The sequence below is a fragment of the Coffea arabica genome, chromosome 7e (genome assembly GCF_036785885.1).
Source record: "Coffea arabica cultivar ET-39 chromosome 7e, Coffea Arabica ET-39 HiFi, whole genome shotgun sequence".
Lineage (NCBI taxonomy): Eukaryota > Viridiplantae > Streptophyta > Magnoliopsida > Gentianales > Rubiaceae > Coffea > Coffea arabica.
This window is the reverse complement of record NC_092323.1, coordinates 7,312,957-7,324,591: the sequence shown is the minus strand read 5'-3', so window position 1 is coordinate 7,324,591 and position 11,635 is coordinate 7,312,957. Positions and strand designations below refer to the sequence as shown.

General features: G+C 34.7%; 1 protein-coding gene across 1 annotated transcript; it reads right to left on the bottom strand.

Moving 5' to 3' along the window:
• Window positions 1-5,398: 5,398 nt before the first annotated feature.
• LOC113701975 (L-type lectin-domain containing receptor kinase IX.1-like) lies at window positions 5,399-7,500 on the bottom strand. Its single transcript, XM_027222901.2, has one exon. The coding sequence runs from the start codon at window positions 7,450-7,452 to the stop codon at window positions 5,512-5,514; it is 1,941 nt and encodes a 646-aa protein (XP_027078702.2). The 5' UTR covers window positions 7,453-7,500; the 3' UTR covers window positions 5,399-5,511.
• Window positions 7,501-11,635: the final 4,135 nt, after the last annotated feature.

Here is an 11,635-nt window from a genome sequence, read left to right as displayed (position 1 = left end):
TTGCATATAACCATACGGAACCGGAACCGGAACCAGAACCATAAGGAATCGAAATCAGAACTATGCGGTTCTGGTTCTACCTTTTTGAAGAACCAGAACCGCCGGTTCTGGAACCAGAACCAGAACCATCTTATATGGTGCGGTTCTGGTTCTACCTCTTTGAAGAACCAGAACCGGCGGTTCTGGAACCAGAACCGTTGGTTCTGGAACCGTGGCCATGCCTACCTGCAGGTATGCAACGGGACGTGGGGAGGATGATCTCAGCATAGAAACCCCGCTTGGTTTCTTTGTAAGGTCTATGAAAAGAAAAAAAAAAAAAAGGAAAGTCTTTAGTTTAGTTGATGTTTATGGCAACTTAGATAATCTGAGGTAGCTCTATCCCCAAGAAGAAGGCATATGAGGAATTGCATTAATTTGTTAAGAACGTTAGTTAATTGTGCATAGGCTAATTTTAGGGTTAACGAAACCATTGCAACGTCACGACTCACAATAGCTAATAACAATAATAACTCAATTTAATCTGGCGGAGTTGAACTTTATTCATCATTAACTTCGCTAATGTAAAAATTACAAGATTCAAATGAAGGAAGATGAACCTAAAAAAGCGCTCTGTTTCAATATTGATAATGTCATGATAGGGTGTTAATTGTTAGTAATTTTATTGTTAATTCTCCTCTTTATCCTGCCAAATATTGCTTTAATTGTCAATATATATTTATATTTGGTATTTGGATATACTTTCAGAAATTGGAGCAGAAACCTCTTGAGAAGATTATTATGAAGCTTTACACAATTTTGGTGCAAACCAACGAAGAAGAATGGAATTGCATTTGGGAATTCAATTTGGCTAGACAACATGTCAAAGTTGGTAGGGACCGCAAATAAGTTGTATTGTCTAAAGTGTGCTTTCTTTGCACATTTGTGGTTTTGCTTTCTTGTCGGTGAACGTGTGCACTTGGTCAAAAAGAGAACCGACAATTGCTTTTATTTGAGTAGAGTGGAATTGATTGTGTAGAGAAATGATGACCTCTTTGGTGGACGTGGGGTGATGTCTCCATTTGGCTGGTTTTTTTTATATATGAAGACATTAGACGTGAAAGGGGGAATGAGACTAGTTTTGGAGTTTTCTCTCAATATAAGCTCCGTAGGAGGATAGAGGAGTTTTTTAGTTTTTTCTCTCCGAGGGATGTTCCAGAAGAGAGAATAGGGAGTTGTTTTGGTTTGTGGAATTCTATTGTGCAATTTTCTTATTTTCTTCCGAGAGCTTTGTTATTCACTCTCTCAATTATCGAAGAAAGATGATGTCTTTAAATTCAATTAAATTGCGTGGGAATTTTCTTATGAGGCGTGGCTAATTTTCTCCTCTAGTCAAGGATCAACGCGAAGACGCAGTCCCAAATATCTGTGAGATCTAATTAATTTTACGTGTTCCTTAATTTATTAATATTTGCATGTTTTCTATTTTAATTTCCATGGGATTATTTTGTTAATTGGATATCAAGGGTCCGATGTGCAATTTGACTTATTAATCTCTTGTCAAATTAATCAATTAAATCCGTAATTGTTTAGTTGGTTAATTTTAGTGACAACTAGTATTTTCACATACTAGGAGAACATGCAATCTGATTTAAATAACCCTCGTAGCGTGTTATTAATTTGGGTTAGGCTTTTCTAGTTTTTAATGCAATTAGGAAATTAATTCCTACGGTCGTACCTAGGAGTATTTCCTGGTTAGAGGTAATCAACGGTCGTACCTTGGTTATCAATAAATTAAGGAAAAGCTGGTCGTTAGAGTTTATCGGCGACTATAACTAGCCTATTAATAAAATTAAGTGAACCTTCTTTGCATCAATGATCGGATGAATGGACTGTGTCTGCGTAGTTGTATCCTTGGCTAGAATTTATTTATCATTTATTTAATTGCTATTTACAATTGTATTAATTAATTAATTATTTTTGGTTAAATTGTTTAATTATTTTTAGTTTATTTCTGATAAAAATCCCCCGTGTCCCGAACTTGAAAAGAATCGAATTTTTCCCAGTCCCTGTGGATTCGACCCTACTCACTACTATACACAAAAAATTCATTTTTCTCGAGTAGGTATTTATTATTGCACAGGCTCGACACCTGTCATGTCACCAGTCACCAAGCAAGTGAACAATCCAATTTTTTTCCTATTCAATCTTTAAAAAAGAAAAAACTTCATTGGAATGGTTGACCATGAGAAGAATAATGGGTAAAGTAAGAACATTAAGAAAATCAAATGATCCATTTCAGTTAGCGTTAAGTTACTCAACATGTTGGTTTTTCAAATATTTTCTGGTTGATTTAATTTGAAAAAAACTAACAAATGTTAAATTACAGTTAACGCCTTATTATTATTTTTATGCGTAATGTCAATATATGCTACATAGTGCAAACTCTGGAATTTTGACCAAGGCCTGAAATGGTCAATAGTAGATTAATTACAATATTGCGTAGAGCATCTCTACTAGAGGCAATGGCAAATTGAATCGGAGAGGTGTTCGGGTCGAGATTCAATCGGTCGGATCGGTTCAACCTTGGTTCAATAAATTTTTTTAAAAATAATTTATATAAATATATATGTACAAAATAAGACATGCAATGGACTAATTTAAGACTTTATATGATCAAAAGTTTAATATTTTCAAAGAAATTGGATTTTCACAAATAAAAATATTAAATTATAAGTTGAAACAAATAAATTTCATTTCAATTTCAATTATATCTACCAAAAAATAGTCTTAAATTCAACCCAAAAATACCACAATATTCTTCAATTATACAAAATTTATGTCTATGGGAATTAGACATTATGAGTTTAAATTTTAATTCACATTTCTAGGATTTAGAAATTGCAATTTAAAAAAAAAAGTTTGGAGTTTGGAAGAAATCAAGAAAATAGAAAATAGAGATGCAAACTTAATAAGAGACAAAATATGAGAAGAAAGTGAGTGAATGTTGTATTTAATAATTTGTCTTTAGGGTTAAGGAAAATTTTTTTTTTTTTTTCAATTTAATAGACAAAAACCAAAAAACTGTTGGTTCAACGGTTCAATCCGATTCAAACAATTCTTACCGATTTTTAAATCTAATCAACCTAAAGTATGAACTGGATGGGAGTTATGAACGATTCGCTGTCCAACCAGTCGAACCGGCCGATTTAGTTTGATTTTCAAAACAACGCATATAGCTCTAGCCTCTATACCTATGCCACCCCTAATATGTCATCTCTGAGGTTAGTGGTAACGAACATTTCCACCATCTTTGCATGAACCCTTCTTTTATCGTACACAACTAAAAGGAAAAGCGAAATAGAAAGAATCAATGGCTTATGTTCTTTCAATTAAAATCTGTGTGTGCTTTATTTCTTTATTACCGTTAAGCTTATCCAATTTTTACCTTTTTTTTTAAAGTAGCTCTAGACTTTCTAATGATATTGAAACAAGCAGCAACATTTATCTCAAATAACCTACTTCCCTCTAAATTGATATCATGTAGTATAATATAATTGTGTATGCGTACAATGAATGAAGTCATGAACATTTGTTTGTTTAAGCTCATTTGCAATTATTTTTATGCATCCGGAGCAGATGTTTTGACAAGTATTTGTTTTGTATAGGCTGTTGTTAACGCACAAATTGCCACGTTAAATATGCATCTCGCAGGACGGGTTTTTGACCTGGATCCACCATTTAATTTATATCTTGTCATTGGTAAAGAAACTAATTTTAGATAAATAGCTAGGTAGGTGATTAGCAAAAACATATTAATCTCGCTATGGTTTACAAAACAACAAATGATGACCATTGCTCTCGTTTTAATCTTATTGATGCGAATGAGCAAGCTTCCAAGGGCAGATTGGGTTAGATTGATTAGCTCATGTTGAGCCTAGTGTCCGCCATGTAGGCCTTAGGTCCAATAGTACTTTAGTTAGTTAATTAGTTGGTCCCTCCGCTGAGCTGGGATAGTTGGGATAGTTTCGGCCAAGAGAAGGCCCATGGGTTGGCCGAATTTCCTTTGTTATTTTCCAAGTCTTATTAGGTCTAGACAAGGCTATAAATAGCCCCAAGTCATTGTTTACATTCAGTTTTTGCGATATTATTAATAAAATTCTAGAATTTCGTCTTCCATTGAAGCAAATTCCTTTAGCTCGTGAAAGCTAGTTTGAACTTCCTAGAGTTGATCCTAAGTGGTTTTCTTGACTTATCAATCAAGCACACACACCTGATTGTGGCGTCCTCTACCGTTGAATCCGTCTTTGAGTGGTCCAAGTTTGGATTCGGCTCCATCGATCTTGCAACGTGTCCTATAAGATCCTAAGATAGTTTCCACGCTCATATCACTTGCTAATTTTGCAAAGGTAAGGAATAGTATATTAGAGTAAGTTGGATATACAACTAATAAAACCGAGAGGAGTTAAGTCGAACAAGAAGAAATGAGTTAAAAAGAGTACCAAAAGCAACGGTGATTTGCCTGTTCAATAATATATCAAATTCCATTTTCGTTGTTCTTCTTTTGTGGGTATGGCATTATATGTTCATTGCGTGACGGCTACAATCGATACTTTAATAAGAATAGTAGTGTATGGTTAGATAATAACCTGACTATTGCTGAAATCTCGAGCTTGGAGAATTATATTAGATACCAATAATTACATGTTATCCACCGTTCCTTCGATATTTTTGGTCAATTTTATGTAAAAGAAGTATCATATGCCTTTAAAATGTTTCCTACTTTCGGCTAGCATGGTATACAATTTTGCTTTCATACACAACTTTTATGTCAATTGTCTTATATGTTCCAAAAATTGCATAATCTCAACTTTTATTCTAATTTTCCTGAAATACATTATATTCTTAGAAAAAGTGAGTCCCAAAAATATTTAATGACAGTTAAAAGCACGAGCTTTTACCCTAATATTACACTATATATGTAGCTGCGTTGAAAATTTCTCATATAGCTTTTCTTTTTGTTTATGGTTAAGACTGTAAGTTGAATTTGCTAATCTATTGTTGAGGCTTCTAAAATGGTTTATCATCTTGCAAAATGTCGAATGAATTATGAAATATTAATCGTACAAAATGCGTTAATGAAATTTAGAATCACACTTCGAAGAAAAGGATCAAACATTTCGTTAAGCTACAAAATAGAAACTAGTCAATTCTTTCTGAACTTTTTTTTCCCACTATTTTTTAAGAGAGTGCTGCACAATAACATGAAATTCTAAGTGGAAATTCAGCAAGAATTTTTAAGGGAAATGAAGAAAATAGAAGAGAAATTCACTATGTCCGGGCCATTTGTATGAATTAATAGACTGTTAAACATCCATTGAAAGGGTGTTGGAAATCCTAGCAGAATGTTGAGAGTCATAACTAGATGCAAGGATACTTCTATTGAGGTACACACGTACACAATGAGTTAAAATACTAGTTCATTGGAAATTCCCAATAATTACGATGAAAGGGCTATCATCATCTCAATCTTCTTCAACGGCCCACATCAATGCTTGTGCAGGTTATTAAAGGCTCCGCTGAAGAACTAATAATATTTGGAACATCGTAGATGGGCACAGGCATTTTGGTTGGAAGATTGGGAAGTGTTGCCTCAAAGTTGAGGGCTTGAATTGCTTGTTTTATGGTTGGCCTTAGGCTGCGGTCCGGATGAGCACACCACAAACCTACTGTCAACAAACACTCAAATTGTTTAAGATCAAAATCGTTGTTTAACCTCCCGTCCATAGCTGAAGAAAGTTTCCCCGATCCATACAAGTCCCAAACCCACTCCAGGAGCCCTGTTTCGGATTTTTCGTGTGTTGGCATTGGATCGGTTGACTTCCTTCCACTGGCAATTTCTAAAGCAACCACCCCAAAGCTATATACATCGGACTCCTTGCTAGGCCTGCCTGTGCTCACATATTCAGGGGCTAAGTAGCCAAACGTTCCAGCCACGCCTGTCGTTTGTGGTCCTAGTTCATGGTCCATAAGTCTAGCCAAACCAAAATCTCCAAGCTTGGCATTAAAATTTGAATCTAGCATTACGTTACTTGATTTGATATCCCTATGTATCACACATTGTTCCCATTCTTCATGAAGATACAGCAAAGCAGATGCCAACCCAATTGCTATTTTGTATCTCACACTCCAACTCAGAAGATTTTTCCTGCCAAATAGATGAGTATCCAGGCTTCCATTTGGCATGAATTCATAGACAAGCAAGAACTCATTTTGATCATGGCACCAGCCGATTAGCTGGACCAAATTTCGATGCCTCAAACTACTTATGATCTTTACTTCAGTTACGTACTGCTTTTTCCCCTGCTTAGAACCCCTTGAGAACTTCTTCACAGCCACTGCAATATTCAGATCAATGAGTTCACCTTTGTAAACCTTTCCAAATCCTCCCTCACCCAACTTTCTCTCGTTTGAGAAATTATTAGTAGCTGAAGCAAGATCTTTGTAAGAAAACCTTTTTGGTCCTGTCCTCCTTTCAAAATCATCGTTCATAGAACTTGTCAAGTTGGCAGCCATCTCTGGGTTCCACTTTGCAGATTGTATTTTTCTCCTTAAAACTACAATCGCTATTACTCCACCTGCAATTAAGATTGCTCCAGCGGCTGTCAAGCCTACAATTAACCCAATTTCCTTTGCTTTTCTCCCACTTGTCTTTGTCATATCAAGGTTTGAACTGAATTCCCATGATTCGAGTGTGTGTCTTTCAACATGCAAACCTGTGGCAGCTGAAAATCCAATTATAGCCCATTGAGGAAGAATCTCCTTCAAATCTATCTTAAGAGAAAGACTAGAGTTAGGACTTGATCCATAATTCCAGAAAACACTAAGATTTTGTGTAGAAGAATTGTAGACAATCCAAGCATCAGCAGTGTCTCCACTGTGCAAGCTGGCATTCCAGGGCGTGGTTATAGATGAAGCAATTGAGTTTTTGTTGATACCAACATGTTCAAAAGGAGGATCCCATTCTGGATTTGCAAATGAATCAAATTCAATCGAAACTATCTGGTTCTGGGAGGAATCACTTGTGCTGGTATTGAATAGACCTAAAAATCCTCCACCTGAGTTCGGTGGAATTTGAAAAACAATAGGAGCAAGAAAGAAAGCAAGCCCGTGGCCGTAAGGGGTACGATTTTGAGTGTCAATTGTGAAGGAGAAATGAGTGGTGAAGTCAGCCACTTTCCTGGAGTGTGAATCCCAGATAGGAACAGGCTGAGAATAGATAGCTTGACCAACCTGATAAAGATAATCAACATTGTTGAATTCAATTGCTCCAACTGAAGCTATTGCATCTCCGCGGTAAAGTATGGTGCTTAAATCGGGACTGAAACGAGTTATCTGAAAAGATATGGCGTTAGCCAAGCAAAGAACCCCGAAGCAGGGGATCAAGAAAGCAAAACTATTGAATTCGGTGGCCATGATTCACTCTAAAGTATGAGCAAAGCTGGTTAACTACCAAGAAGGATCAATGTTAGGTGCTAGACTGCTGTCTATAAACGTCCATGATCATAATGGTGATACAATAAAGTATTAATTAGTAAAAATCTTGGTGATTCGAGTTTCAACTATCCAACTTTTTGACTTTTTCTTGGATTACCTTTTACCTCTGTAAGAAACTACCAAGAAATGGAATAAAATATAAAGAATGACTTGAATTGCCGATAAATGATGAATTGATGACCCATTGCCGATGACTTGAATTACCATTCTTTCCAAGAACCAACCAAGGAAGGGAAGCAAAGTCTAAGGAATGATGGTCCATTGCCGGCTCAAATTCGACGTCAACCATACTTACAACAGATAATGAATAAGTAAAAGAAAAATGTGAATTCGATAGCTCCAACCGAAGCTATTGCATCTCCTCGATAGAGTATGGTGCTTAAATCAGGACTGAAACGAGTTATTTGAAAAGAAATGGGCTTAGCCAAGCAAAGAACCTGGAAGTGAGGGATCAAGAAAGCAAATCTATTATTGAATTCAGTGGGAATGATTGACTTTATCAAAATGAGCAAAGTGCTAGACTGCTAGCTCTATTCGTCCATGATTGTAGTGATGACAGTGTATTTCTTAGTCAAAATCTTGGGATTCAACAACACAACTCTCTGTATTTTCTTGGATTATATCTATATTTTTAAACCTCTGCAAGAACCTACAAGAAAGGGGAGCAGAATATAAAGAATGACTTGAATTGTTGACGAATGATGAGTGCCGAGTCAAAGTCAACTTTTACCAGAATCAACAAAATACTATGAAAAGTAAGTAACACGATAAGTGTAGTGATGATGCCCTCAAAAGTACAGTTTGAATAAAATTTTCAACTTTTAATTTACTTCATTTTATTTTACCTTTTTTTTTGGGACGTCAGTAGACAACAAAATTGGATCTCATCAGCACCCTCGACCTCGAGAGTCAAGGTTACATTAGGTATCCTGCTTATGTTTTGAAAATCACATATAAAATTCCTTGTACTTTCTCAATATCGTCTCCTCCGGGTCAAGGAAGCTTTATAGTCGCCAAATGCGTAAAGACCATTTTCGACATAAAATCCATCTTGTAACAGGCTAAAGATAAATTAATGAGAATCTTCTAATTTAGCTGCTAGCCTCTTAATCAAACAATCATGATTGAATATTTCGTAGTGGTAGAATAAAAGATTGAACTAATGTTTTAATCTATATGACTAATACGAGTCATGTCTATGAGTAGTTAAGAGGAAATTCACAAGTAGCAGGGTTCATATTTTGCAAGTTTTTAAGAATCAAAGTCTTAAAGTATGATTTCCTCAACCACTGTCTCTAGTCGATTCTCGTATGGTATTAAAAGTCTTGGGTCCAATTCCTTCTCTCACTATTTAAATTGTAATTTTTACCATTTGTGAGCTAATTTATTAAAATATAATTTCTGTTCAAATCTCGTAAATAGTAGTATTAAGTTTATTTGTAATCTTACCCCAGAAAAGAAAGATCGTGCATGGTAATTATTACTTGGTCAGGACCAACTAAGTTGCAAGCACTTGGTTTCTTTGTAACCTTAACCCAAGGACAAAAAAAAAAAAAAATCTTGTATAGTAATTGTTACTTGATCCGGACCAACTAAATTACAAGCTCAGTAGATTTATGAACTTGGTATTTTTTTTTTAATTGGACAAACAAAAACACCACAATCTTATTTGCATTGTATTTGATATAGAGTAAATAAATTTGGCGATCTTTTTGAAACATTTTTAAACACCAACTATTGGTTTTGGTGCATAGATTCTGAGATAAAATTTCTTGATATAACCTTATATGGTATAGAGCTATGTTTTTTAACTTGAACCGGATCGACAGGTTCGATCGATTGAACCGAAAATCGGTCAAATATCCGATCTGATCTATATTAAAAACTCGGATTGGTCAAGACTCGGTCAAATCCGGTCAAAATCAGATTTGACCGAAAACCTGAAGAACTGGTAAAAATCGGATTTTTCTTTTTCTCCCTTTTTTGAAAATTTTTTTCCCTTCTTGACCTCTAACTCCAAATCCTTGTGAGCTCTCTCCTCCTCTGCAAATCCATTTTCACTCTTTGACTTCAATTCAAGTATCAAAAATCAATGTTTTAATCTTTTTTTTAAAGAAGATATAATCTTAAATCTTGTATTCAAAAGAAGAAAAAACCCAAAAATGCAAAAAAAGGAGTGAAAAAGAGAAAAGTTTGAAGAAAACAGATAAAAGCATGATATTTCATGGGTTTGAGAACAAATAACTAATTAAATAAGAATGAAAATAAAATTAAAAAAAGAAGAAGAAGAAAGGAGTTGCAGAATGGCAGAGAAAGAGAAAGATGAAATGCTCTACGGAATGCGTCAACCGTCAGGAATAGAGGAAGAAATGGGAAGTGTGATGTGGGGTCAAAGCACTTTCATCTGATACAGGGACAAAGCATTTTTAATGTTATGTTTTGACCCTTAGGTTGTTAAAAGCTATTAATATACCTCAAATTTTTTATACTTTATAAATATTATCCTAAAGTTTGGTGTTATTTTTTAATCAAATTCATAATTTTAATTCTAAACTTATTAATATTCATTGAATAATATAAATTGCTCATTGATTATTCTAATTTCTTTGTATTTTATTGTTAAATACACTTGAAACATTAAATATATATGAATTTATTAATATTAACATGATCTTAGGTATTTTAAATATAATATTTTAATTTTTAAATAATTTTTATTTATGACGTCATCCAATTTAACCCCCGATCGAACCCGATTGAATCTATTGACCCCTGACCCCTGATTCTGACTGAGTCGATATCCGGTCCGAGTCTGAAAACATAGATATAGAGGTGTAACCTGATAGCATTCGGTCCAACTAGTTCTCACCCAAAAAGTGCGGAAAAAAAGAAAAAAACGACTCCTTAAACACTACTGGGTCAATAGATAGCTTGACCAAGATAATTAACATTGTAGAATTCAATAGCTCCAACTGAAGCTACAGCTTCTCCGCCGTACATTATGGTGCTTAAATCAGGACAAAAACGAGATATCTGAAAAGAGAGTGGATTAGTCAAGCAGAGAATGGGCGTTAACTTCCGAGTGTTTTTAATCTAATTATGTGTGTGTGTTTCTACCGTTTACGGGAAAAAGCTAGCCATTCAATTGGTAAGGGTGTGCTCGGGGGGACGGGGGGTTGGATTTCCGTTCCACATCGCTTGTGTGTGGGTTCCATATCCCGTTTAGATTTAATGGACATTAACTTTCGAGTATTTCTAATCTAATTGTGTGTGTGTTTCTATCGTTTACGGGGAAAGGTCAAGAAAAGAAGATTGAAGAAGATGGATCAGTCAACCGAGCAGAAATGGTGGCCATGATTGACTGACTCGACACCATGATCCCAGGTGGTTAAATGGAAAGAAGGGTCAATTATTGGGTTAGTCTGGCACTAAAGTACTAACTAGTCAAAATCTTGGAATTCAAGTTTCAACGATCCTACCATCTGTGTTTTCCGAGATTGCTTTTTGCCTCGTAAGAACCAACCAAGAAAGGGACGCACAATATAAAGAAGGGTTAATTACACTTTATCCCCTTAAATAATACCATATTTTTCAGTTTACCCCCTAATCTTTAATTTTGCTCACTTAACCCCCTTTAGGACAAAATTGTTCTTGCATTATTTTGACTTTTCATTTACCTTGTTTTCCTTTCTTTTATTTCTTTTTCTCTTTCTTCTTTATTTAATTCTTTCTCTTTCCCACAAAAATCTTCATCTTAATGATTGAAATTAAAAAAGAGGAATTGCAGAGATCTTTCCTCCCGTTAAATGATTAAAAAAATATTCAAATCACTTTCCTAAAATACAATTTTTTTAGCCTTTCAATTCTTTTAATTTTGGGTTTTCCTCTTTCCTTTCTAGTTTCTCATTTTATTCCCAATAAAATATCTTAAGTGAAATTGTGATATTTTCTTGAGAATAAAATGAGAAACTAGAAAAGAAAGAGGAAAACCCAAAATTAAAAGAATTGAAAGACTAAAAAAATTGTATTTTAGGAAAGTGATTTGAATATTTTTTTAATTATTTAAGGAGAAGATAGATCTATACAATTTCTCTTTTTTAAT

What these genes read in the sequence shown, in the direction of transcription:
- LOC113701975 (XM_027222901.2), bottom strand. Translation starts at nt 7,452, where the DNA reads ATGGCCACCGAATTCAATAGTTTTGCTTTCTTGATCCCCTGCTTCGGG.